Here is a 26,392-nt window from a genome sequence, read left to right on the forward strand (position 1 = left end):
TAGTGATCCTGTTCTGCTGACTGAAGCAACAATACCATACTTTCAGGCAGTTCAAGAAAGTGAATTACTTGATTTTTCCCTTTACTTTCTTTGATACCAGTTTTAAACTTTTTCAGTGCGTTAACAGTACTATTATTTACTTTTTTTTTGTTAGAAACTTTTCACCTTCCACACTGGAAGCATGGAAGCTTCAGCTCTGCACTTGAAATTTGTTGTATCTTTCCATTTTAATTTTGTGTGGTATAGCACTGCTGCCCTACAGAATTTTGAAAACAATTTTTAAAGGAGGTGGCGATACCCCACACAATATCCTTGTCTCTAAATTGGAGAGACATTCATTTAATGGATGGACTGCTCAGTGGGTAAGGAGTTGGCTGTGTGGTCACACTCAAAGAGTTGTGATCGATGGCACAGTGTCCAAATGGAGATCAGTAACGAGGGGTGTTCCTTGTTCCTCAGAGGTTGGTGCTAGGACTGGCATTGTTTAACATCTTTGTCAGCAACATGGACAGCAGGATTAAGTGCACCGCAGCAGGTTTGCCAGTGACACCAAGCTGTGTGGTGTGGTCGACACACTGGAGGGATGGGATGCCAGCTGCAGGGCCCTGGATGTGCTTGAGAGGTGGGCCTGTGTGAACCTCATGAGTTTCAACAAAGCCAAGTGCAACGTCCTGCACCTGGGTTAGGGCAATCCCAGGCACAAATACAGGCTGGGCAGAGAATGAATTGAGAGCAGCCCTGAGGAGAAGGACTTGGGGGTGTTGATTGAGGAGAAGCTCAACATAGGTTGGCAATGTGCAGTTGCAGCCCAGATAGCCAGCCATACCCCAGGCTGGCTCAAAAGGAGCATGGCGAGCAGGGCGAGGGAGGTGATTCTCCCCCTCTTCTGCTCTTGTGAGGCACCAGCTGGAGTGTGCGTTCAGCTCTGGGGCCCCCAGCACAAGAAGGGCATGGAAGTATTAGAACAAGTCCAGAGGGACTGGAGCACCTCTCCCATGAAGACAGGCTGAGGGAGTTGGGGTTGTTCAGCCTGGAGAAGAGAAGGCTCTGGAGAGACCTTAAAGCAGCCTTTCAGTACCTAAAGGGGGCTACAGAAAAGCTGGGGAGGGACTCTTTGTCAGGGAGTGTAGTTATAGGACAAGGAGAAATAGCTTTAAGCTAAAAAGAGGGTACGTTTAGTTCAGATATTTGAAAGAAATTCTTTACTCAGAGGGTGGTGAAGCACTAGAACAGGTTGCCCAGAGAAGTTGTGGATGCCCCATCCTTCATAGGTCATAGAATGGCTTGGGTTGGAAGTGTTGAAGGCCAGGCTGGATGGGGCTTTGAGCGACCTGGTCTAGTGGGTGGCATCCCTGCCCATGGCGGGGGGGTGGAATTCGATGGTCTTTAAATTCCTTACCAACACAAAGCATTCTATGATCTATGATCTGTGATCTTTATGCTGATCAGGGAGAGAAATGAGGTGTGTTAAGTTCATAGAATAATGTGGCAATTCTGCAATGCGTTTGAATGGTTTTAGTATTTTGAATTGGATCATAAACTTAAAAGAACCATCTGGATTGCAGTGGCTTCACTTAAGATACAACATTTTGTTGTGGTATTTGTAAATCGATAATGTCAGCCCTTCAGAATGAGTCAGATGTGTCAACGTAAAAACTAGCTGTAGAAGAAAACTGCAGTGAGGAGAGTATGAAATCAGAAAATTGTGCAGATACTTCTCTCCAAGTCATTAAACATTTATTTCAAGAATTGAGTACTGTTCATAGCATCTGTCTTCGGAATTTATGATCTGCAGCTGTGAAATGAACACTAGTCTAACATCTATTGTGAAAATTAACATCAATATTTTCCTTTAAACTCAATTTTATCTCTGTTTATAAAAGCTAACAATCCTTTATGAAACTCAGAGAAGATTTTGCTTTTCCATAAATTTGTTTTTTGTTTAGGCTGTTGCAGCAATGGCACTTCTTTTTAAGGAAAATAAAGTTAGATCTTCTGTCGCTGGTATTTTGTCTCTCTGAGATGCCTTCCTCAATAACAGAAAACAGATTGAATTTTTGCAATAATACTTAATTTCTACAGGATGCTTTTAAGGCTAAAAGTGTATTTCATAATTATGTCATTCCTAACTAAAAACATTTGTATTAAAAAGTACAGTTTATAACAAAATACAGCATAGTTACGAATTAATTTTGTGCTTCTGGACAATTTTTAATGGAGAATCTGTCATGCTTTGTGTCTCATTAGCTGTACTCAAACTTTTTCAGAAATGTCTTAATTTTTCATGTGGGTATCTGTAAATTCCTTGAATTACAGGTAGCCATGTAGCCTGTCCACAGCAGTTTTCAGCTTTTATTTTTTAACCTTGCATTTAAGATTAGTAGTAGAAATATGTATTTCTAAAATATTACTACTGGTATATGTTGAATTTAGTATATTAATGTTGTGTACAGTGGCCACAATGTCATACTGGCTACTTGCAGACATCATGCTGCCTCTGCAGGTCTTGATAACTTGATATAATGTTTATTGTCAGTTTTTTCCTAAAGCAGATATTAGATGCAGCTTGTATCTTTAATATTTTAAGGCATTTTATTCAGAAGGACAGTCATACAGGTACTGGGCATAATTTTGAAAACAAGTCTCAACTTCGCACCTGGCTGTTTACTCAAAGTGTATAAGACCTTTGAAGTTTTGACAAGTTACTGGTTTTTCTCTGTTTTCTTTTTGTTTAAAGACTGAGGTGTTACTGACATTACGGGCTTAAGATGGGACAATTTTTATTTCTTTCTGGAAGAGTTTTGGATATTATTAGGCTGTGCCTCCTGCTGTCTCCAGCAGTACTTCAGAAATATTGGCTGCTGTTGGTTTTTCAAGGTGTGGTTGGCCACCATTCATTCAAGCATTCCCAGTTTGAATTTTTCTCTGAGCAGCAATTTTACATATTCCCCACCCCCTCCAAACCATGCAACACCATCTGGTGTTGGATTTGTCATGAGCTTCTTCACAATGAAAGACAGCAGACACAATACAGAGTTACAGCAGAAGAGCAGGCTGTAGAGTTTAGTTGCTGAGAAGCCTGAAACCAATCCTTTTAAAATTTTTTATAGATTATAATTTCTGCATTATTTTCTTTCAAGCAGTCCTTTTAAGTGGTAATTTAAATAGTCTTCTACAGTATTTTACCTCGTTCAGAGTTTTAATTCTCTGGTCAATAGACACTGTTAGTTTGTATAGCTACTTATCAGTCACTTTTTCCACCTATTCTTGCTACATTATACATTTGTAAACTGAACTTCAGTTGTTGGAAGCTTTCAAGGCATTACTTGTAGTCTGTGTAGCAAATTAGCTGACACTAAGCAGGATTTCATTGTGTCATGCAGGATGTCTAATCTGCTGTTTACATTTAGGTTACCCAATTCCTTTATAGTTAGAACAGAACAAAAGAGTGCTGCATCATGAAAACTGGTACAACGCTGGAGGACGATGCTTTCTGCAAGGGATTCTACCTGCTGAAAGCCCAGGGAAAATTGTAATTACAGTAACAATGTACAGTTGCAATGTGACAGCTGCTAGACTGGTTCAGTTTGCAAGATGTAATGAATGGAAACATCATTCTTTTCGTTAAGAAGCTTAAAACTTAAATCCTCTTTGCAGAATGGTCTTTTAAGGGAGTGGTTTACTTCGTCTGTTTTCATATTTTTTGTTTGCATTGATACACTGTTTTTACTTTATCTTATATAAGGGCGTATTTTATTCTGTAAGATAACTTGCTAGTGCTGGGTTTTAGCTAATAAACACAAGTGTAAAGTTATCATCCTGTAAGTAATTATATTTACCTGTACATATAATCAAGATTTGAAAGTGCTATTTAAAACCTGAAGTACAGGGAAGCCAGTAAGATTTGGAATAATGTTCAAAGTCTGATTTTTCAGGAAGATCCTCTAAAGAAGGGTAGCACCTGATGGTACATGTGATTTGACTGTTTTGTCTGTTGCTAGGTATTTACTTGGAATAATCTGATCAGGAGGTGTAGGGATAGGAAAAGAATAATGGCTTTACACTAAAAGAAGGTAGATTTATATTAGATATTCAGAAAAAAAAAATCTTTACTCAGCGGGTGGTGGGGCACTGGCACAGGCTGCCCAGAGAAGCTGTGGATGCCCCATCTCTGGAAGCGTTCAAGGCCAGGCTGGATGGGGCTTGGAGCAACCTGGTCTAGCAGACCATGGCAGGGGGGTTGGAGCTATATGATATTTAAGGTCCCTTCCAATCCAAACAGTTCTCTTAAAAGTTTAAATAAGGGATACTTAGCACTTGAGATGTGAACAGCTTTTTTTGAAAACAAACTGAATGCCATACATGATTTTGGTTTATAGTCATTTCTTTCATTTCAGAAGTTGGGGAACAGACCGGTGAGGTAGGTTATTCCAGCTCTCCAGCAGAAGCACCTCCAAGCAAGTCTCCATCAATGCCATCCCTAAACCAGACCTGGCCAGAATTGAATCAGAGCAGTGAGGTTAGCATTTCTATCTAAGAGTTGTTTCATTGCCACCCACCATCAATAGCTAAACTGTATGCATACATAATTCATAAGTGTATCATTGATTGCAAGTTGTGAATGTATTGAAAGAAACTTCAGCAGAACAATAGATACAAAATCAGTGAAAGATTCCACACATTGAATTGTAAAAATGTTTAATTTTTGTCTTATTGTGACATGAGCTAGTGTTTAAAATGCTGTCAATAATATTAATTAAGCTTTATTTTCATCACTAAATGATCTCATGTCATACCTATTGGAGAGATTTAATTCATTTTTTATTTCTCAGTGTTTCAGTATTTTATGACTGAAGGCTTTTACAGCCAAAGCTTTTGCAAAACTTCAAAATAAATCTCAAAATAAATTTCTGGTGTATCTGGACATTGAGATTATCTCTGGAGGTAATTTTACCACAGAATATAAAATGCTTCACAAGTAATATAGAGAAATTATAGCTCTGGGATTACATCAAAAACAAAGTTGGATCTCAAGACAGTCACTGGTAAATTTCTTTAAATTTTTGCTGTTTTGTGCTGCAGGTATTCACTTGGTCATTGTTTGCTGTCTGTATTTACTGTATAGGATTGCTTATGTAGTAGGTTGTATTTTGTCAGCATTTGGAGCTGAGGTTACCAAAAGGGATTTATTTACAAATTGTCCATTGTTTATAAAGTCCGTAAGAGTTTAACTCCTAGAGCTTCTTACTGCTTTGTTTTAACCTATTTAGTCTGTGTGATTTAATCAGAACAAGCCATTTTTTTTATTCTGAGAGATTTCAGAGACTCAGTTGATTTCCTGACTGCAACCATACTACAAAGATGGTGTAGGCTTATTTTTCATTATAAGAGAAAAAAGTATTGAAGTTACTTTAACAATGAGACTCTCAAGAGGATTCTAAAACTTTTAAACATCTAAGATAGTTCTATCAGTAGCTGAGTATCTTGCCTCTTACTAAAAGAGCTTTTTGTAGCTCCTTTCTTACTTAAAATTCAAGTGACTAGAAGATTCTTGGTAAAAGTTTTAGAGGAACCAAAGCAATCAGTATGAAATGGAAAATACATTATTTTTTTAGGATTAAAGGTTAAGAGCAGAGGAAATTTCATCTCTAGGGGGAAGAGATCTGGTAAGAGTCCGCCCTTCTTTTCAAGGGCAATGCAAACCTCATAGTAGTACCCTTAAATAAAAAATGTGTGAAGTAGTGAATCTGAGTTCTGTTTGACAGAGTAGCTCTTAGATTGCTGGTAGAAAGTAAGTTTTAAGAGGTAGGCAAGCAGATACTCGGTTATTGCTAAAATATTGTAAATGCTTTGCAAATGTATTAAAATTTGCATTGGTATGTTCCCACATGCTTATGATAAAGATTAATTAAGTTATATTGGTAAGCTGCATTGTATTTGAACAAATTCTTTCAGGACCCAATGCAACTCAAATCAACTGAATATAGGATAATTACACTGGTGGAGCAAAGTTAATTTTAACTTGCGATCAGCCAAGACCTTCTTTTACAAAACTGACTTTATATATCCAGCTAGAGACTGATACTTTCTCCTGAAAATCAAATCAGACTTTAAGAGCTTTGGAAAAGTTCTCTGACTAAATATACTACCAAACATTAACTATACTAAAATAAGAGTTAAACATTAAGTGCTGAGTTCTTGATCTAACATAATGGAACTTCTGATTCTTCAGCTGTACGCTGTGCATGCTTGCTCCTCAGCATTTTCTCTCCAGCTTGAGTTAGGTCAAAGTCCTCAAGGTTTTAGTGCTGTGAAAAAATTTCTGGTATTACTGCAGGCACCAGTCTAACTGTTGACTCTTGTAGTTGTCATCAACAAATGAGTTGTTTGAAAAAGCTATGCAGCTTTGGATCAACTGCCATTCCAGGCAGTATGCATCCCAGTTACTTTAAAAAAACATTGGTTACTCTTTTATTTTTTTCTAGCTTGCAGTTGAATTTTAGACTCCAGTTGCCAGGTTCAGTTAGTGTAAGCTCACAGAGTATATGGAACAAGTTGTCACCTTCAAACTACAAAATAAAGGAACACCGTAAAAATCTACCTGGATACTCCGTGCTTCACATTTTCATCTCTATTCACATTCTCATCTCTACAATCCACTGATCGCTTCTTTCTCGTTTCAGACATCTTTTCCATCCAATTTCAATGTTGAGCATTTAGTTCTGAGAGCTTAAAAAATTGAAAAGCCTATTAAATTTTTGTTGAAAGCAGTCTAGTGTCATATTAGCTTTGACACAGATATGGAGAGTTGCTTTTGAGTTCATGACTGTTTCAGATATTTAGATAGCTCTAGTAATAGTTCAGGTTGTTGAACTGTAGCTTTTAGTAAATATTTTGGAAGTATTTGTAAGACTTATACAAGTCTTAAAGACAGGTATTTTAGATTCAGCTAGTGGGAGATTTATCCTAGATAGTTATTTGTATTGTGGGCACTCTTAAATCTCTCACAGTTAGGTACAGTCCAGTAGACGTGAAATATATGTAACTTGTTATTAACCAGGGAGTTAACAGTAACTAGCTTCTGGCTCCATCTCAAGATGAAGCATGAATAGCATGTTCCCTGGTTTAGTCAGGTGTTGATATTCATTTATCTGTGCCCAGCTATGGGCCCTGAGGACAAGTAATAAATGCCCTGCAGTGTGTTTTTGGACGACTGGAATAAGAGGAATAAGATGCAAATTCAGCATTCATCTCTTAAATATATAAAAATATATATATATATTCATGTGTTTATTTTAGTTGTAATGTATATTCTGTATGCCTTTACGAAAGTGTTGAAAAATTGAGAAACGAGATTTCTGTAATTAAACAGTCTGTTTGCCAGTGTAGCCAGTAATGTTGAAGCCACTAGCCAAGTAAAGTTTAAAGGGTAGTGGTAGTTTTAAAATAAAAATAAACTGTGTATTTCGTGAAAATGAGCAGCCGTGTAAAGGCAAGAGGCCAAATCAGGGAAAAGGCTGGCAGAATTTGGCTGTTAAATTTTTCACCTAGTAAAATTTGACTAAACACATCTGTGTAGCTCCATACTACTTGCAGTGGTGCTTCTTCACGGAGGGGTGGAGTGCCACTGAGTAAGTTGACTCCTACAATAAGCAAGATGGAACATTTAGGAAGGGAAAGCTCTACATCTTCCCTAAAAAGGTGTAGTTTTGGATTTAAAAAAAAAAAAAAAAGCTGAATGATATCCCATGGGTCTTTGCCTTTGTTGGCAAGTCTGGAATGAAAAGTAAGGCCCTGTCTCTGCAAGGTATCACACATGAAGGCTCTTATAAATACAGTGGGTCTTTTCCAGATTTCATTTAATTAATTTCAGCTGACTGAAAACAGCTCTTTAGGAATTTCCATAAAGAGCTATTTCTGAAATACTGTTTTGGACTAGTTTTATATACAGGCTATTAATTTAATATCTCTTCATGTAGAAGAGTGCATGAGATAGGGTTGACTAACACCATATACCATGTCCTGTATCATCTGGAAACATTCGCATTGATTTGTCTCTAGAGCTGGGACAAGAGTATTAATTTATTTTCATGACTATACTAACATTTTTGTCATTCTGAGTGCTAAAAATCTTGTTTGAAAATAGGCTAATATGTTATTTTACCAAGATATAACAAGTTCAGCATTCCTGTTGTGATTTGACATCTAGTTTTCTGGATCACATTAACTTTATGTACTTTGGTACTTCATTGATCCAGTTGTATTTTGATTTACTAAGCATGAGGACTCTTGACAACTGTGTATTGATAAAGCATGCCTATATCTTGTAAAACTGTTCAGAGATTGACTTATTTGCTTTTAACAATCAACAGTATGTTTGAATTTAATTCTTTGCCTTGACAGTGATCTAGATTTGTAAAAATACTCTTACAGAATAGAATCACTTCTCAGGGGTTGCACTGGCAAGCCGAACTGGTGTGATTGGAGTACTCTGCTCAGCATTCATTTATCTGAGACTTTGTAAGAAAATCAGTGCTTACTAAATACATTTGACACTGGGCAACTACAAAGCTGAGGAACCTTTCTGTATATTTTATAATCACAAACAGGTGGCACTGATGGAATCTCTACAGTATTTGGCTAACCAGTTTTTTAACTTGTATGACTTTCACTGGCAAACTCCAACGTAATTTCCGAGTTGACTGTGCACCTGTATCTTCATTACGAAATGTAAAAAGATTAATAATCTGACAATAAACTTGGTTGCACAACAATATCAGACTGAAATAGAAAGATTTTTTTTTTATGTATTAGTGTGGTTTCTAAGTCAAGTACTGCCCAGTGCAAATACAGTACTTCCCAGTGCAACATCCGAACTACTATGCTAAGTCCTCCTCAGTGATCTTTTACTCCCATCTTTCTCATCATGCTGACTTCTCTCCTCTGTCTGTTCAGCAGTGGGAGACATTTAGCGAACGCTCTTCAAGCTCACAAACTCTGACCCAATTTGATTCTAACATTGCACCAGCTGATCCTGTAAGTCAATCACTTAGCTTGCTTGTTTGAAATTAATTTTATTAACACTGAATTTCCATTCATTGTATATAGCTGTTATGCATGATTCCATGAACTGCTTTTTTGGGAATGGTGGCAGGCTTATTAATTATTTTTGCTGATTTTTGGGAAAGAAGTTTTCTGGTACTGCTTAAGATTAATATCTGAGTGCAGTGAATGTTAATTTTCTTTGTATAGATGGAATACAACACTGCTATCAAAACCTGTAGTAGACAAAGCATTTAATATATTTTGAAAATGAGTTAACTCAAGGGCCACTCTCAGTGATAAATTAGTCCCCGTTTCAGATTCTGTCTTCAGTACCTCTTTGAAGCTGCAGATCTTTATTTGCACAAAATCTTAGGAGCTAATAATGCCAACTTAACTGAAAACGCTATCAGGCTTTAATGGAAGTAATATTTCATACTCCTAATGTTTTCAGTGACTTGGTTATTAATTGGGCTTTTAGTATTTCTCCAGCAAAAGCTGTGCTGTTTTAATTTTACTTAGCGAGGAGTGCCCTGAATGATGATGTACTTACATATCTTGTCCAGCTTTGGAGCCAGAAATCTACTACGTTGTTTCATGTTCTGCTGGTTTTAAACTTCAGGACATATAACACGGAAGTGATTCTGAAGTGCATTAAAATTACTTTAGAATTTAGCTGCTACTTTTCCTACTGCTTTTCTTACATATTCAATTACCCCTATGTCACTGTCCACTGTCATTTATTATATAGCAAAATCTAATAGGTGCACATAATAGGCATTTAACTGCTTTTAATATTAAACACACCCCTTCTGAAAAGATAATATTTACAAAAATTGCATATATATGCAAGTATAGTACATACACACAAATATATACTTCTTATTAGTACTCCAGTCTGAGACATCACTGATATTTATGTGCAAATAGCATTTCTAGATGCTGGAAGCTAGAACTCAAACTGCACTGTCTCCAGTGTGCAGAACTGCATGGAATACTTAAATTAAAATGTCACTTAGTTAAAAAAGCAGCCTTTTTTCATCTCCAAGATAGACCTTTTAGGGTTAAATGTGCTATATTTTTTAAATTGTTTTTGAAATCAGTTAGTGGTTGTTTCTCTTTGTATATAGGTACTTAACAATGTAGAGCAATTGCTGTCTTGTTTCCACAACAAGGTAGTAATATATTCCTGCACATAATTATTAAATGACAGAAATTTGAATTTCAAAATTTTCCCATGTGCAGTTAACTTTAAAAGTGGAATTGTGATGTGTGGAAACCTCATATCTAGCCATATACTTGTGTGTGTGCGTATACATGTGTACATAAATATAAATTCAATGGAAATTTATACTGGTTAATGCCTTTGTTTGTACTCAATTCTTGTAGTTGAGAACATTTTTAAAGAACAGCAAGCATCTTTGATGCTTGGTAACTGTGTCTTCTTACAGTAAGCAGAAATGACAGCAAATTTTCACTAACAGCATTCAGGCTTCTTATTTTAACGGCTTCAGCAGTGGTGCAGTGATTTTTTTTCAACTACTGATGCTCTCCCAAGGGAGAGAAGTAGCTTTCTTGAGTATTTATTAATAATGATCTGAAGAGTAAGTTCATAGACCAATTATTTTTTCTTACAATTGGAAAAGCAGCTTCACTGGAGAAAAAAGATGAATAGAAAACGTTTTTAAAAACACATTCATCTCCTGGTATATTAACATAATGGCCCTATTATAAGGGAAAGTTGGTAGCATGTTAAGTTGCTTTCTATAAAATTAGATTATTGATCTTTATTAGTACTTTACGTATAAATCCATTTAATCAAGACAAATTATTTTTGTAGTAGCTGCACATTAAAGCAGAGGGCTGAAGTAACTGCAGCAAGTGATTTTTGCATGATAATCGCGCTACAGGGGAGAAAAATGCAATATATCTTAATGTATTCCTAGAAGCCTCATGTGACAAGTGTTTGAGCTATATCTAAAAATGTGGTCTTAAAAGTTTATATTTGTGTCGAGTAGCGCAAATCAGTTTAAACAGTTCTACAAATGAATAATGTAAATGTACTATTCTTGGTGAAAGTAATCTACTTGACCAGTCAAAACCAGATTAAGCACCTGATACCACAGCAATTTTGAAACTTGATGTCTTTTCTAGGGACAGAATATAATCTATTTTTTTATGCTGTCATTGTTCCCTCCATTCATGTATTCTGAATAGAGATGACAGGAAAAATCTCACATGAGTATGACTATCTTAAGTTGTGGACAAAACAAAATTTCTGAGATATTTAAAGCTATCTGCACTTAGTTTAGTATCCTATCCAAGTGAAAAAGGCTGTCTATAAATTACACTAAAATGGAGTCACTAGTCTGAATAGCAAAGAAGATGCTGAAGTGTGAAGTCAACATCTATCTAAAGATACATTCTGTTGGGCTTAGTATACTAAAATTTCAAAGATTTTTACCACTTTAAAGAAGACTGAAACTATTTGTCTTAAAATACTACAAAGTACCTATTTTACTGGGAATTAGTCATACCATATTAAAGGGAAGTAATTTTCTGAGGCATCATAAATAAAGCTTAGGAGTAGGGTTTTCAAGGTTTTGTTTTTTGTTTTTTGTTTTTTTTTTGAAGATGCACTTGATGAACAGACTTCAGTATGCCAAAAATTACGGAAAGCTGTCAAAATTGGGGTCCTATTTACAATAGTCATGGTTATCTAGCAAAACATTTTGAATGTGCTTTAAGTAGAATGTTAGGTTACAGTTTATAAATGGTTAAAGGAACTTCGGCTCATACAGCTTTGGTTTTATAGGTATGTTAAATTCCCTAGAACTGTGTAAAATTAGACTTCAGGATTTTTGTTTAGAAATGACTTCTCACATGGTGTCGGACTCTTAAGGGAACAATGTAAAACTAGGTTAACACCACTTACTCCATCTACTCCACAGGATACTGCAATTGTGCACCCAGTTCCCATAAGAATGACTCCAAGCAAAATCCACATGCAGGAAATGGAGCTCAAAAGAACTGGAAGTGGTATGATGTTTTCCCTTGCTAATCAGGAAAGTGTTGTACACTTAGAGTTGAGTTTGCTTCCTTAAATATCCTGACTTATTTTTTTCTACTTGAAAATATCTAGAGTTGTAACCAGCATAACAATTCATGAAAATTTCTGAGTTAGGAATTTGAGTATTGTTCAGATAGATGCAGAGTTTGAATTAGCCATTTGCTACAGTGAGGATTTCACCATCTGTAGAAGACTATTGCTTGGAGTAATAAAGAAGCATTATGGTATATGTTTGATTTGGGCCTCAAGAATGTATAGGTTTCCTTATTAAACTCTGGAGGTGGCTGTGAAGATGGGGAACATAGCCTGCTTTGGTAAATCCTGTATTTAACAGGAAATTGAGCTTTGAAGAGACAACTTACACTGCTGTGGTCAAAAATACTGTTTATTCTTTTGAAACCTAATAGCATTTGAAAGTTATCTGTAAACCTACTTTATACTCTGGTCAAGAATAAACAAGGTTGTCTGATAATTTTCCCTGAACAATGGAGTCCACAGTCTCAATTTGTAGACACATACTAATGTCAGTATTTCCTAAAGTAATGTACAGCATTCAGCATATGAGAATAGAGAACTATTCTCAACATGCTTCTTTTAATATTTCCTTAGCCTTGTAAATAGATCAAGATTCACAACTCTCAATCCTGAGAAATGCACACAAAGTGTAAATTTCAAAGTTAACGCTTCTGATGTCTCAATTATTTTAAAGTACAACAGTTTTAGTCTTCAGTATAGCACATCAGATAAGGGCACAGAAAGCTACTGTGAAGCTTTAACCTCACAAGTAAAAGCTAGTTTGATTATATCTGTTTATTTAGACTGATTTTTTTTTTCTGTCCAGATCATACTAACCCTACTAGCCCACTACTTGTGAAACCACCTGATCTCCCGGAAGAAAACAAAATGAGTTCATCTGTAAAATACACACCTGGAAATACAGTTAGTAAGTATCAAATACCTTCTGATCTTGTTTTTATGTTAAGCAAAATGTAGATATATTCAGTGGATGAAATGCTCTAAAATGAGATAAACATACCCTGAGAATAGAGATGTTTCTGATATGATGTATTAGAAATAGTGTTAAGAAGGTTCTGCTAATGTCACTGTAGATATTTTCCTGCATTTGTGTTCAAAAATGTTCATTTTTTATCAATTCTTTCTTTGTTTTCTATTTTAATTTTAGGATGAGAAATTGAAATGTATGGAAAGTGGAATTGACTAAGTATCATTTAATTGATTTCCTCAGAACTGTATAACTTTTTTTGATGAGTGAAAACCTCTTGACAATAAAATTTTCAGACAGTTACCTGTTTTAGGTACTAAACAAAATTTTAGATACTGCTTTTTAGGTATAGCTTTTCAAGTGTTTATTTGCTTATAACAGCCTCCTTGATTTTCAGCATCTCCTGTGTCCAAAAAGTTTGGCATAATTTTGGTTTCATTAGTCATAGAGGTCCCAGATTACAAGTAGCCTGAATGAGTTCTTGAGCTCCAAAACAGAATTGTTTTGGAGATTGTTTTCCTGTTCTCTTCTGGCTGGGAACATGCTTCAGTAAAAATAAAGTTTGAAGAACTCATTACTTTAAATCCTTCACTGTGCCACATTAAGGCAGAAGAATTTCAGTTGTAATATAAATGACAAAAATGCACCTTCTGAATTGCTCTTTTTTTCATGAACTGGTCCAATGACACCCTTTTCTTCCATGGTAATTTCTTGGGCCTGCGTTGTTCTTTCAAAGCACAGTTCCATTTTCAGTAGGAAGCCCTCTGATGCAAAAGAAAAAATAAGCAAATACAGTCTTGCAGTAGAAAAGTTACTATGATATGCAGGATCTAAGTTCTGAGACTCCTTTCATACTCCATTACCTGAGTATAGTTTAACATTTGTAATTGTACAATTACTTCTGTAATTTTTGTTATACCAGGAAGGATTCTTCCCTGAGAGGAAGACTGAAATACACCTGGTTTTGGCATAACAAAGGCCACTCTGTAGTTTCTCAAACTGAGTTAAGGGATGCCCATTCTTTTACTGAAAGAAATGGCTATTGTCAGTTTTGTAAGCGTGGTTGTGGTTAACACCATTTGGGTGAAACCTGAAGAAATTGTTTAACGTAAGCTACCCCCTAGAAACTGAATTTCTGATACTTCTTTGTATTGAAAATCTGATACTTTTTTGTCAATCCCAAGATTTTCTTTTGCAGATTTACTGTCCTGATAGTTATTTTTTTCAAGGTTCTCTGGAGTCATGCATTAATACTATCTCACTAACTTCTGTGCTAAGTCAGTGACAAAGTCTGTAATGTATTTCCTTCAGTTACTGGGCTGATCTCATTTTTCAGTGTTTGCTTTATTTGCTTATTGGTGTTTATCTGTGCCAGAATCCATTTAAAAATAAGTTTCAATTATATTTTGAAGAAGTATTTCTCTGTTGTTTTTTTTAAATATTACTGTTTTGGAAATGTTTTCTTATAAATGGATATTCTTAAATAAGAATATTCTGTTGCTAGGTTCACATTCGTTTTCTAGCATTGTACAGAAGAGTACAGATTTTTCAGTGGTTTATTGATCAAAATTTAAATGAACATTAGTTGTTTTACTTCACTTATTCTGCTGTTCAAGGATCAAGATATTAAAATAGTATTTGAAGTTGAGAAATCGATGGAGATTTATGAGCATCAGCTTGGTATTGAGAGAGTTCTATTTTGTCTCAATTTTTCAGTTATTGCATCAAGAGTAATTTAGCGTAGAAGTGATTAGTTTGTAAAGAGCACCTCAAACTTAATCCAGGAAGCAAGGAAAAGCTTCTCTATTGCATGATATAAGAAAAGTCATTAGGCATAGACACTGCGCTGTTATTTTTCTTTGCAAGTGAAGTGTTTTGGAACAAAGGAGAAGAGAATAAAAAAGCTTAGTGATAACTGGAGAAACTAATTCATCTGATTGCCTGGCACCCACAGTGTTGAAACTGTTGCTATGCAAGTAAAAATAAAAGCAGCAAAAATAATTACTGTTTTCACAGTTTGTTTTAACTTTAAAGCAACATACTACTTCAGTATGTCATAAAGGACAAGTTTGTGAATGTTATTTTAAAATCCTGTTAAATTACGTAAACAAGATAATGGAATACTGCAGTCAGAAGGGAAAGATAGTCTAAATTAACTCCCTTCATAATGAAATACCAGCAAAGCTGGAGACTAACTTGCACTACTAGCATGGAAGAGCAGAAACCACTCTTGAGAAAAATAACACTGCAGAAGTCCCTGTATCATTCCTGATAGGAACTTTACCTCATTATCATACTTAAGTAACTGGTAATGCTCACAAAGGATTCCCTTCTATTTAAGATTGTGTTCAGGTACATGAGTTAGGACTAGCCAATATGTGAAGATTACATTTGCTGAGTGACTAATCCTTTGCATTATGTAATCATTAAAATTGTTTACTCCAAATAGCTTTGAAATCACTTCAAAAATACTCCTTATACTGGAAGTGGAAACCCAGTAGTTTCATATTGAAATAATGTAAAAGTTCTTGATCCAGAAGGTCTTGCTCTTCCCTCCTTAGAAGTGGGATTGATTATACATATTTTACTAGGTTATATTACATGAATGGCTCCAAAAATATATACGCTAGTAGAGATGTCTGGAGAAAGATCACTTCATTAACTGCATAGCTGACTTCTGCTTTAAGCTTAATTTTCTCAGTTGATCCTTGGAAACTTAAATACCATCACATAGCCACAAATTCTGTTTTTTTTTTTTTAAGACTGTGTATCTAGGTATTTTTTTTAATTTTCTTTAGATCTCATTTAGATCTCAAAATAACTTCTAATCTGAAATTAAGGTGAAATAAGGTATTATTCAATTTGCTGTGCATGGTGAAGGTGTCAAGCCAATTTCACTAGATCAGTGTACCTCCAATTTCAAGAAAAAAAAGGAACAGGTAAGAAGGTGCCTTAATGAATAGGAAAGTTAGCTGTGCAGGATTCTCATGTCTGGGTTCGTTCCATGCATCTTGACACTTTTGAAAACTTCATTGTCCTCAGACGTTAAAGTAATCGTTTGAGACTAAGTAATCCAGAAAAATTATTATAGTTTTATGTAGAATTTTCTCTTTACTGGTAGCTGATTGTGTGAGTCACATTTTTTCCTGTTTACCCACCCTACGTTGTGCTTCACCAGGTGTTCTGGAATCATCCCAAATTAATCCTTGACAGCCATTTTTTTGTCAACATTTGTTCCATGCCAATTTTGTGATTTTGGTGAGACTAATTTCTGATGAGAATAGTTGGCGTTTGACAGCTTTTAAGGCTAAGGGTGAGCTTAAGAAAACTGTCTGAACAATGCTGTAATAGAATCTTTCATTTTTATAGGTAGGCTTAACCAAAAGATGAACAGTTAAAAATAAATAAATAAATATATATATATATTTATATTTATATATATATAATATATATATATTTAGTCCAAAACAGAGCTGACTACTAGCCTTGAAGGTACAGAAGTTACAGTAGTAACAAAACTATATAGTTTTTCTGTGTACTGTACATATCTTTTGCTTTGCCTGACTTCTAAGGTTAGTGACAGACTTTCGGTGCTTTTACAATCACATGTTCTACTTGTTCATTTTTCTGGGTGTCCTTTACTTCTGTTGACTAAATTGTTACAGTGTTGGAATGTCAAGTTGTTTTAGAGCTATGCTCGGGAAATTTACATTTAATATTTTAAATACAATATATTATCTGTATCTGTTGGAATATATTGATTGTGCAAAATGAATATGAAACTTTGTACTTCCTTTTACCAGCAGATGGTTACAGCAGTTCGGACTCCTATACTTCAGATCCAGAGCAAATTGGAAGCAGTGTAACGCGGCAACGGTCAGTAGAGTAATGACTGAAAAAATAAGAATTGATTAAAGAAGCCTGTTCTGAGCTTCTGTTTTTTGTTTTTTGTTTGTTTTTTTTTTTTTTTTGTCAGCTTGCTTATGAAATGGCAGCCAGATAAACTATTACTTCAGTAGTCGGAAATGTGGAAGCAGTCTGTATTTTAACATATTAAAATGTATGCTGTTCATGTTAATGTGGAAAACAAATTTAAAAAAAAAAAAAAAAAGTGCAATCTAAAGAGTTGTTTGGGATTAGCCAGGTGCAGTCTGAAATCTTGAAAATACTTTCTCCTTAAATACAAGGGAATGTAAACACAGGTGATCATAATGTTGCTTGAAACCAATTTTTGGTATCTTTAAAAACATCCATTAGGCATTAATGGAGAAGAACCTTGTGATTACGTACTGCAAGAGGGTTTTTTTTGTTGTTGTTTAAAAAAATCCTGGCAGTAACTTGATCTGTTTTGATAATAGGCTTCTATAAAATGAAAGCCAGGTACAGGCCCAACACAAATTAAGGGGCTGGGTGAAGTTATGCAATCATATAACCAGCAACTGCATTGTATGACATAAGAGAATGTGCTGTACCAGCTGGTGCTAATTGTCCCCATTAAATCTGTACCTGAATAGGATAAAAACCAGCTATGCCATTAAACACCTTACAATTCATTTCAGAGGTGAGTTTCAAAACAAAAATAATTGGAGTGACTTCAGTACCAAAGAAAGATTTGCAGTTACCTCTCAGTACAGCAGCTTGAAAACTTTTCTGCCCCATTGTTACTTAATGGGGAAAATGGGGAAAATAAAAAAGCAGACTCTGTCCTGATTTTGTATATTTTTACACTATCAAGATGATGGCTTATTGTTTGTTTTCCATGTTCTTTTCATCTCTGATTTTGGGTAGGGTTCTCTTGCTGATTTGTGTAGATGAGTGGAGCTTTCTGATGAGCTGCCACTTTCTGGCATGGGTAGTTTTGATCTAGAACTGACAAATCTGGCCATGTCCACGCCCAGTTCTACTTCCTTCCATTTATACCAATTGCAACTTTATCTATAAAGATGACATTGTCCTTAACGCTACCCTAAGTCCAGAGTACTTTTTGTATTTTCAAAAAGTAAAATCAAGGCTGTGTCAGATAATGATACTTACGTGACACTGTGTGTCAGGAGTGTTTGAAAACCTCTCTCCCTTCTTTTTATCCTACTTGTGCCCTTAATTCTTCATTGTCTTCAGACTTGAAGTTTACACAATTTACAGAAGTATCCTTCTGGAGAGTATATTAAGAAAGCATTTTTTTCTATTGAGATAGTTTGATTTTCTGCCTGACTTAATATGATCAGGAATTTCAAGTTTTGTATGAAACCTATGGGAACCTCCAGTACCTGTTTCCTCTCCTAGTTCTATTTCGCTTATAGAAAAATGTTACAGAAGTCAGTCATTCAGAAAAGATTTTATCGCTTACATATGAGTTGAATAAAATTGTAGCTGTATCATATGAGTGATTTAATAAATCTGTCTTGCTCAAGATGGAGCAAGGAAGTTTAAGCAAACTGTTTTTAAATGGAAGCTGCACAAAAATATTGTATGCAATAAATCCCAGTATCCCCCTCAAGTTCCTCATGCCTTTCTAAACTGCGTGTTTGATGAACTTGCAACATACATCCACTAGATGGTGATCATACCTAAGAATAAGTTAAAATTTCTGAAGATGCTACCAAGTGTAGAGATTGGGAAAATCTCTAGCAAAGAACTAGAATCTTGTATGCTGTGATGCTCCTTAAACCTTATATATCTGCAGGCAGATCCAACAGAAACATACTCTTCTTCAAGGACATTAAACTTAAGTTTAATTAGGATGTTGAGTACATTTTACATACTTTGACAATCGAAGTGACTACCACCTGGATGAAATTACCATATTTAAGATTCTGTATTCCTGAACTATCATCGTTTGGGTTGTTTATGAGAAACTATTGGTTTCCTAAAGATAAATTACTAGTAGTAATATAAGAATAATCTAGAAAATGGAGATTTAAGTATAAATAGAAAAACAATCTTGAAATCAAAGGATACTAGAATTTTAAAACTGATTTTGCACTCTTCAAAATCAATGGTAATCATCAGGCTCTTTTTCATCTGTCAACCTTTACTTGTTAATTAAATATTTAGAATAAATTTTGAATTTTAGTTTTGTTGTGGCTCTAAAGTGATTTTAGGCAGCTTTATGTTTTGCAGATCACATTCAGGAACGTCTCCAGATAACACCGCGCCACCACCACCCCCACCAAGGCCTCATCCTTCTCATTCTCGATCGTCATCTTTAGATATGAACAGATCCTTTTCAGTTACCCCAGGTCAATACCTAGTATATTTTATTTTTTAGCACGTACTTCTGATGCAGACCATTTCTTCTTTTTTCCTCTGAAGAGGGATTTAGAATAAGTTTTTAAAACACTGCTTCTGAATGAAAAAGCTGAAAATATTGCTACTCTTAGCTTGTATTGAAATCTGTACAACGCTTTGCTTAAACAAGTAACTTAAGACTAAATTTGAATCATAGAAGTGATGCCATTGTAGCCCTTTGGACAAATGTGAGAAGTGAAGTCTGGAAATAACATTTTGGTAGTGTATCCATGTGCAGTGGATAGCTTCTGCGAGTAAATTTTCAAGAGGAGTTATTTTGGTATTGGATATGTTAAAGATGAGTGTTAAGCGTCTCAATGAAATGATTAAAGGTCATTTTTGGTACTGTTGTTAAGAGTTCTTATTGTACTTATGATTTGTCAGTACATTTCAGCTTGGGATCACAAAAAAGGGGGAAATGTTAACAGTATATAATGGGAGTAAAAGAAAAAGCAGATCAGGAAAGTATGACTGAATACTTTGAACGGGAGCAGAGGACAAGACACATGCTCCGATTCCTTGTGTTTTTTTTTTATTTGCAAATTTGAAAGTTGGCATTACAGTAGTGGTTCTAAATGACTGATTTATATGTAGGCAAAGTTTGTATTTCTTCATTTTTTGACCAGTCAAAAAATTAGATACCGTGTAATTTGAAAAGTAACAACCTTAGCTATATGTGATTCCTCTTACAGGACAGCAACAGGCTGGAGTTGTTGCCTATCCTCCCGCAGTGCCTCCAAGACCACAGCCTTCGCAGGTGATGTCCCTTTTGAAAAGTCATACTCTAACCTGATGCACTGGACAGTACTATTTAGTACTATTTTTATCTAACTCCGAATTTTAACTTCCCTCTAAAATGAGCAGTAATAACTGATCTTTTTTGAAACCACTGCAGTGTGAATGATGTGAAAGGTCAAACTTACAGCCAAATATTAGCCTTTCCTGGATAAAGAATTGCTTCTGGTGGAACTATGTGAAAGAATTCAAGTAGAGGAAGAAGAACTGAACAGCTTTGGAGCTCTGAGTTGTAATAAAGAGAGAAATGTTACACTTTCACGCTTCTTTACCTGTGCCTGTATAGCCACTGGGAGATCTTCTACAGTTCTTCAAAATAAATGCTTTTGTTTACATCCATGACTTTAACCCAGTAATAGTTTTTAACAGAACATGTCTGCTCCAAAAGGCATGTTTCCACTACTTCCCTTGTCATAAACTTGGTCATTTTTACAGTCTCAATCTGAGTCAGTTCAGTTAGCTGATTTGGTAGAAAATCCTGCAAAAACTCTTTTTGTCTCAAACAGCTGAATCCTTCAACTGTTCTGCAGATCTGACATGGACAGGTAGAATCTCTTTTGAGTTGTTTTTCAACAGCAATTATTTTTGAGCCATATGTAGAAGACCACAAACAACAGAAATAAGGCCTTGTAGTTACCCTGTTTTTCTATTTTGTTTGAAACTGATTTTGCAGTGGAAATATTTAATAGTGCTCTCCCGTATGCTTTCTCTGATAGGCAGCAATGTCTGAATTGGTGGTACAGTGTTTTCCTTTCTTGAAATATGTGTAACATCCATTTCCTGCTTGGCTTTCTGTTTTCATCAAACTTCTTGAAGTGAGACAATTGATTCTCAAATTATTAGGAAGGAAAGAGGGTACGATGACAGACATTCCATAGAGTTTGATCACATCATCATGTTTTTTTCCCCTATAGGAACTAGATTAAGATGTCTAACTGAAACGTATGTGCTGTCCAGTGAGTCTAGATAGTCCTACCATGCGTCTTTGGTCTCATCCACAGGACTGAGCTTCCTTTTCCATTAACTGTTTCTGTTTTCCTAACCACACAGAGTGGTCTGTTCGTGTTTTAGACAAGATGCACTTTGTTCTACTGACAGGACATAAATCTTTGATTGAAAACGCAAGTAATATTTAATGTTCTGTCACAAACTGTTGTTTTGCAAGAGTCTGTATCGAGTAACTGTTGAGCATTGGGTAACTGTTAAGAGCATTGTTACTAAGTATTTTTGTTCCTTTATTGCAGGGTGCAGGTCCTCATGTGCATCGCCCAGTAGATGCTGAAGGCCTAATAGCTCATACCAGTACCTCACCTCAACAAATACCAGAGCAGCCAAATTTTGCAGACTTCAGTCAATTTGAGGTGTTTGCTGCATCAGCTGTAAACAAGGAGGAAGAAGATGAAATTGAAACACACTCAGAAGTCTTGCAGGTGAGTGGGAATGAAAATGTCAATTGTTTAATGCCACCAACAGTTTAGGAGATTTTGTTAAAACCTACTTTTGCTGTTTGAACCAGTGGTTTGTTTGTTTGTTTTTTTGTGGTTGTGTGATGCCTGTCCCTTGCTAGAAAGCGCTTATATTATGGATGGCTGTGCTTCTTTAAACACCAAACACCTAGGCAGAAGAACTTGCTTTCCTCTCAATTCTTCGTTGTAATTCAAAAGATTTGGTAATTATTAGCATATATGGGCACAAACATAATTATTTGTACATTTAAGACATAGCACAGGCAAAACCTCTCTTCTGCTTATTCTTGCCAGCCTTCCAAATGACTTACCAAATAGTAAGTTTTAAAGTAGACAGTAGGTCCTAGTAAATGAAACAACTATCAAGTATTTTAAACATCTTCTAAAACCCCAGTAATTTGGTTTTGTTCAATATCATTGGACAAACAGCTGAAGTGAATAGAGCTTTAACATATTTCTACAATAGATTGAGATGTTTACAGAGCCTCATTTCCTACTACATGACATAGGACAGCTGAAAAGCTGAGGTTTCCTGACTGTGTGCCTTTTTTGTGAGCTGCTTCCAGGTCAGAACAATGTGACCAAGATAGTTTTAGATGGTTTTGCTCCAAAGCACATATTTTTACTGTATTCCAGCCTATGTCTCTAAAGACGACTTCAATTATTAATTGAAACGTTAACTGTGTTCTTATACAAGAAACACAGCATACTTCTGTTTATTCCAGTTGTTGCTGAATCAAGTGCTTGTTAAGCATTAATTTTCTAAATGTAGTTTAATATCCCTTTAGGTCGAAAAGCCCTCTGATTCTGCAAGTTCTCTTAGAGTTGCCAAAGCAGATGGAAGAGTCGAAGAGAAATCATCTGCTAATGTCCCCTCTAGTGCGGTATGCAATATAAAATTGGAAGGAGAGCACAGTTGTCTGCTGTATATGAAATTTCACGCTTGTTTTGATTTATTACACCAACTTTATGCACTTAACCCAATTTTATTAGACCCATTATTTGTTTGAAATAGGCACATGTATGATGAATTACTGCATCATAAGGTGTTCATGATTAGCATCACTCTCAAGACAGCAGAAAATTAAGATATTTGCAAGTGTTCAAATGCTTGAAATAGAACAAAGCTTTTCATGCAAATCTTTGTAACAGTAGCTCTTTTATGGTATAAAAACATAATTGTTAGAGGGAAAGGAAAGGGTGCACTCGTGTATTTGTCAGCTATACAAATCTAGTTGTCAGCTAGAGTTCTTATTTTTTTTTTTATCTATACAATAGGAAGATGCAGTTACATGTCCATCAGAAAACGTGATTGTTAATTCAGTTAGCCAAGTAACTGGTTCTAGAAGTATGTAACACAAATTAGCATGTCATAAATCGAAGTTAAAAAGCAGTTTCTGAGAATTAATAGGCTGTGTTTTCCCCTTCAGGGTAAAGGCACTACCCCACTTGCTCCACCACCAAAGCCTATTCGTAGAAGATTAAAATCAGAAGATGAGCTAAGACCTGAAGCTGAGGAACATACACAGAAAACAGGTGTCATAGCTGCTGTTCTTGCTTCACAGCCATCTATTCCTAGGTAACCCAAGAAGTGTATAAATACATCTATTATTGGGAAGTTTACATTTAAACAGCAATACACACTTTCTGTTCTAGGAACTGCAAGCAACTTCAATGTGTTTGAATTAAATTTATGTAACAGCTTAAGGAGTTTTGATTTTATGAGATCATCCCAAAGCCCCTGCTTACTGGGAGACCTTGTAGAGATCTTGAGTTTTGGAGTGTGAACCCCTAACTTCTGCGAGTATGTTGGAAACAAGTGGTGGAAGTATTAAGATGCATTACTTCATTTTAAGTAATAGTTACTATTAACAGTCCAAAATCTAGTCTTTCTGTCCCTAGCACAAAAGTAGGCTATTACATTAGTCTCTTTGAGGTAAATGAATGTGATGCTACTGTATGTTGGGACTTCGGAAAAGTAGTTACGAGAAGTTTCTAAAATGTGCTTCTTGCTGTTTCCTTGAAACCAAGTATATGTGACTTCTGCACAGACAAACAAGATTAATTGAACCAGGCAAAAGAGGGGAAATTAACACTACAACAAGTTCAAAATTCTGAAAAGAGTATTCTGTTCATTTTTTAGAAGTGTAAATGAAGTATTCAGTTAAGTAATGAAATAAAATACTTCTAATATATTTTCAGATCTGTTGGGAAGGACAAGAAGGCAATTCAGGCATCAATCAGACGTAACAAGGAAACCAACACTGTTTTGGCCAGATTGAATAGTGAACTTCAGCAGCAACTAAAGGTAATATAGTAATCTTTATTATTTAAAAAAATCACAAGAAGGCAAGATGTCAGTGATGCACAGTAGTTGGCATTTCTGCAAACCAATGACTAATAGAGGGGAAAGGAGTAGAAGATATCAGCATAAAATATTTAGTTGTTTTTATAGATCACAGAATATACCTAGTTTTGATAGAATTTTTGAAATTACAGAGGACACTTGTTACTACTAAATATGTTTTTCAATGCATTTATTTGCTTTTGACTTCACAAAAATTGCAGAAACCTTAAGTTAATATAATCTAGGGTAGCTGTTGTGGTCATCAGATACTTTGAAAACAGTATTGAGAAAAGCAGATGAAGTGGCTTGCTTTCTTCTGAAGGAAAAAGAAAACCTTAGTCTTATTAAAATAATATTTTCTAAGCAAATATATGCGTACATATATGGGATACAAAGCTTGCAGCTCAATAAGAAGAGCTGCAGCCATCCATTTATCTAGGTCAGCTGTTATCTTTTTGAATTTGTCTGTAGGCACCATGGCACCATTTTTCTTAACATCTTTTGCCATCCTTCTTACCTTACGTCTAATTTTAATTACCAAGTTAATCAAACTTAATGTAAACATGAAGCGGTACTGTCTAGACTGGAAGATAGGCAGTTCAAAAAAAAAAAACAAACGATCAAGTGTCGTTTGTTACTGTCTTAAAGAAAGTAAAGCTGCCTAAGTCAGGTAAGAGGGAAAATTGTCTGTTTCTCATCTTTTTTTAAAAAAAAAAAAAAAAAAAAAACATTTTATACTTTATTTGAAAATGTTAGATTTGCAGCTAGTTTCAACTTCATAGTTTGGGGTGACTTGAAAGAAGTGGAGAAATACTAAGTAGCCACACTTTTGAGCAAAGTACTGATTCTTTGCTTGTGTACTAACTACCTAGTCGTCTATTCAGATTATGGGAAAAGGTCTCCACGTTCTTAGAGGAGATCTGAATATTAGTTCTTTAAAACTGAAGCTGACATTTAGCAGCTTTGGTCACATGAGGGAACTTTTAATGTTAATTCTCTGTGGACAGTCGGTAGAAAATATTTCTTTTGTAGGATGTTCTTGAAGAGAGAATCTCTCTGGAAGTCCAACTGGAACAACTTCGACCTTTCTCTCACCTCTAAGCCTACTGCCGTTAACTGTGAATTTACTAATTTTGAAAGGGGTATTGGTTTAAAGATCCTATTTAAAGATCCATGCATCTAGCTCAGTGCACTCTATTCTACATTAAATGTTGTGGTTCTCTTTTGTCAATATGTCCACTTTTGTATTTAAGTATTTTAATTTCAGTACAGAAAAAAAAAAACTTTTTCCTTGAATGTGACACTGCCTCTTACATCGTTTTCTGTGGGCATCCGTGATTTTTGTTGAACTTGAGTTTGCAAAGTTTGTCGCCAAAATTTCCAACTGGAACTTCTTAGTGGTTTCCTTTTTTCCCTGTTGAAACATCTGTGCAGAAGAGGATTGCTTATCAGTTGACTTTAAGCATGTAAACTCTTCTTTTGCTGTGGCATTTATTTTATTGTGCCAGAAAAGAGAAAATCTAATAATGTGTCATCAGCCAATAGTACCTCCCAAACTGCCTTTCACAATTTGTAAGTTGTTCACAATCCTAGAAAGCCTGCCCCTTTGCAATAAAACCGACTTACACAGGTTGACAGAGTTCTTGCAGGCTGTTCACCATATCAAACGGATTTGGGTTTGTGTTTGTTGCATACATTGCAGAGTATGTAACCACAGATTGCCAGCTGTTACATTTATCCATCCATGACCCTGATTCAGCCGCATGCACATAAAGACTTATGGTACAATTGGTAGTCTCTCCAACAGACCTTTTTCAGTCCTCTTTTTTTGTGAAGAGTTGGGTGTAAATCCCCAACATAATTGCACATTTCCTAAGCACCACCTGTAATTGCATGTTTCACACATTACCTTTTAATAACAGATCACATCCACCAGTCTTCACTATAACAAAATGTATTGTCAAGTAATGTGTCAATACCTCTGTGAACTTCTAATTCCCAGCAAAAAATAAATAAATCTAAAAAAAAAAAAAAAAAAAGAACAGTTTGCTTCTTAGGAATTCTGGGGTACCTTCTGTCATCTTGTTTCCAGGCCTTATTTCTCTGGCATATAGACAGGCTTCACTATTAACAGAGTTCCCCGAGTGTATCCTGCTATTCAGGTTGATGTACTGTATTAGGATTTGTTGTATATTGTATGATACACACCTTTTGATCTCATATGTAAATTTGCATTAATTGCTGACTAACAGCAGATATTCTATTTAATGGCTTCTTCTGGCTGTGGGATCATAGATGTTTAACTGCATGGATGTATCTCTGCAGAATCAGAACTAGCAATTGTGTGATTTTTACACCAATAAAACAGCACAATATTTTAA

General features: G+C 35.5%; 1 protein-coding gene across 17 annotated transcripts in view; it reads left to right on the forward strand.

Annotated features, from left to right (window-relative positions):
* The window catches only part of REPS1 (RALBP1 associated Eps domain containing 1), a 65,392-nt gene extending 39,000 nt beyond the window's left edge, over window positions 1–26,392 (forward strand). For 2 of the 17 annotated variants that reach the window (XM_084513806.1, XM_084513791.1), the window contains exons 9-20: window positions 4,380–4,519; window positions 8,956–9,036; window positions 11,994–12,081; window positions 12,954–13,055; window positions 16,919–16,991; window positions 19,236–19,354; window positions 20,096–20,160; window positions 21,443–21,628; window positions 22,453–22,548; window positions 23,095–23,243; window positions 23,867–23,972; window positions 25,044–26,392. In XM_084513806.1, coding sequence (XP_084369932.1) covers window positions 4,380–4,519; window positions 8,956–9,036; window positions 11,994–12,081; window positions 12,954–13,055; window positions 16,919–16,991; window positions 19,236–19,354; window positions 20,096–20,160; window positions 21,443–21,628; window positions 22,453–22,548; window positions 23,095–23,243; window positions 23,867–23,972; window positions 25,044–25,112 — 1,274 coding nt within the window. In that variant the 3' untranslated portion in view covers window positions 25,113–26,392. The remainder of the gene's footprint in view (window positions 1–4,379; window positions 4,520–8,955; window positions 9,037–11,993; window positions 12,082–12,953; window positions 13,056–16,918; window positions 16,992–19,235; window positions 19,355–20,095; window positions 20,161–21,442; window positions 21,629–22,452; window positions 22,549–23,094; window positions 23,244–23,866; window positions 23,973–25,043) is intronic. The other 15 variants (XM_084513796.1, XM_084513800.1, XM_084513801.1 and 12 more) reach the window with 15 other exon arrangements.

Source organism: Aythya ferina, assembly GCF_964211825.1.
Source record: "Aythya ferina genome assembly, chromosome: 3".
In the NCBI taxonomy this organism is placed as follows: Eukaryota; Metazoa; Chordata; class Aves; order Anseriformes; family Anatidae; genus Aythya; species Aythya ferina.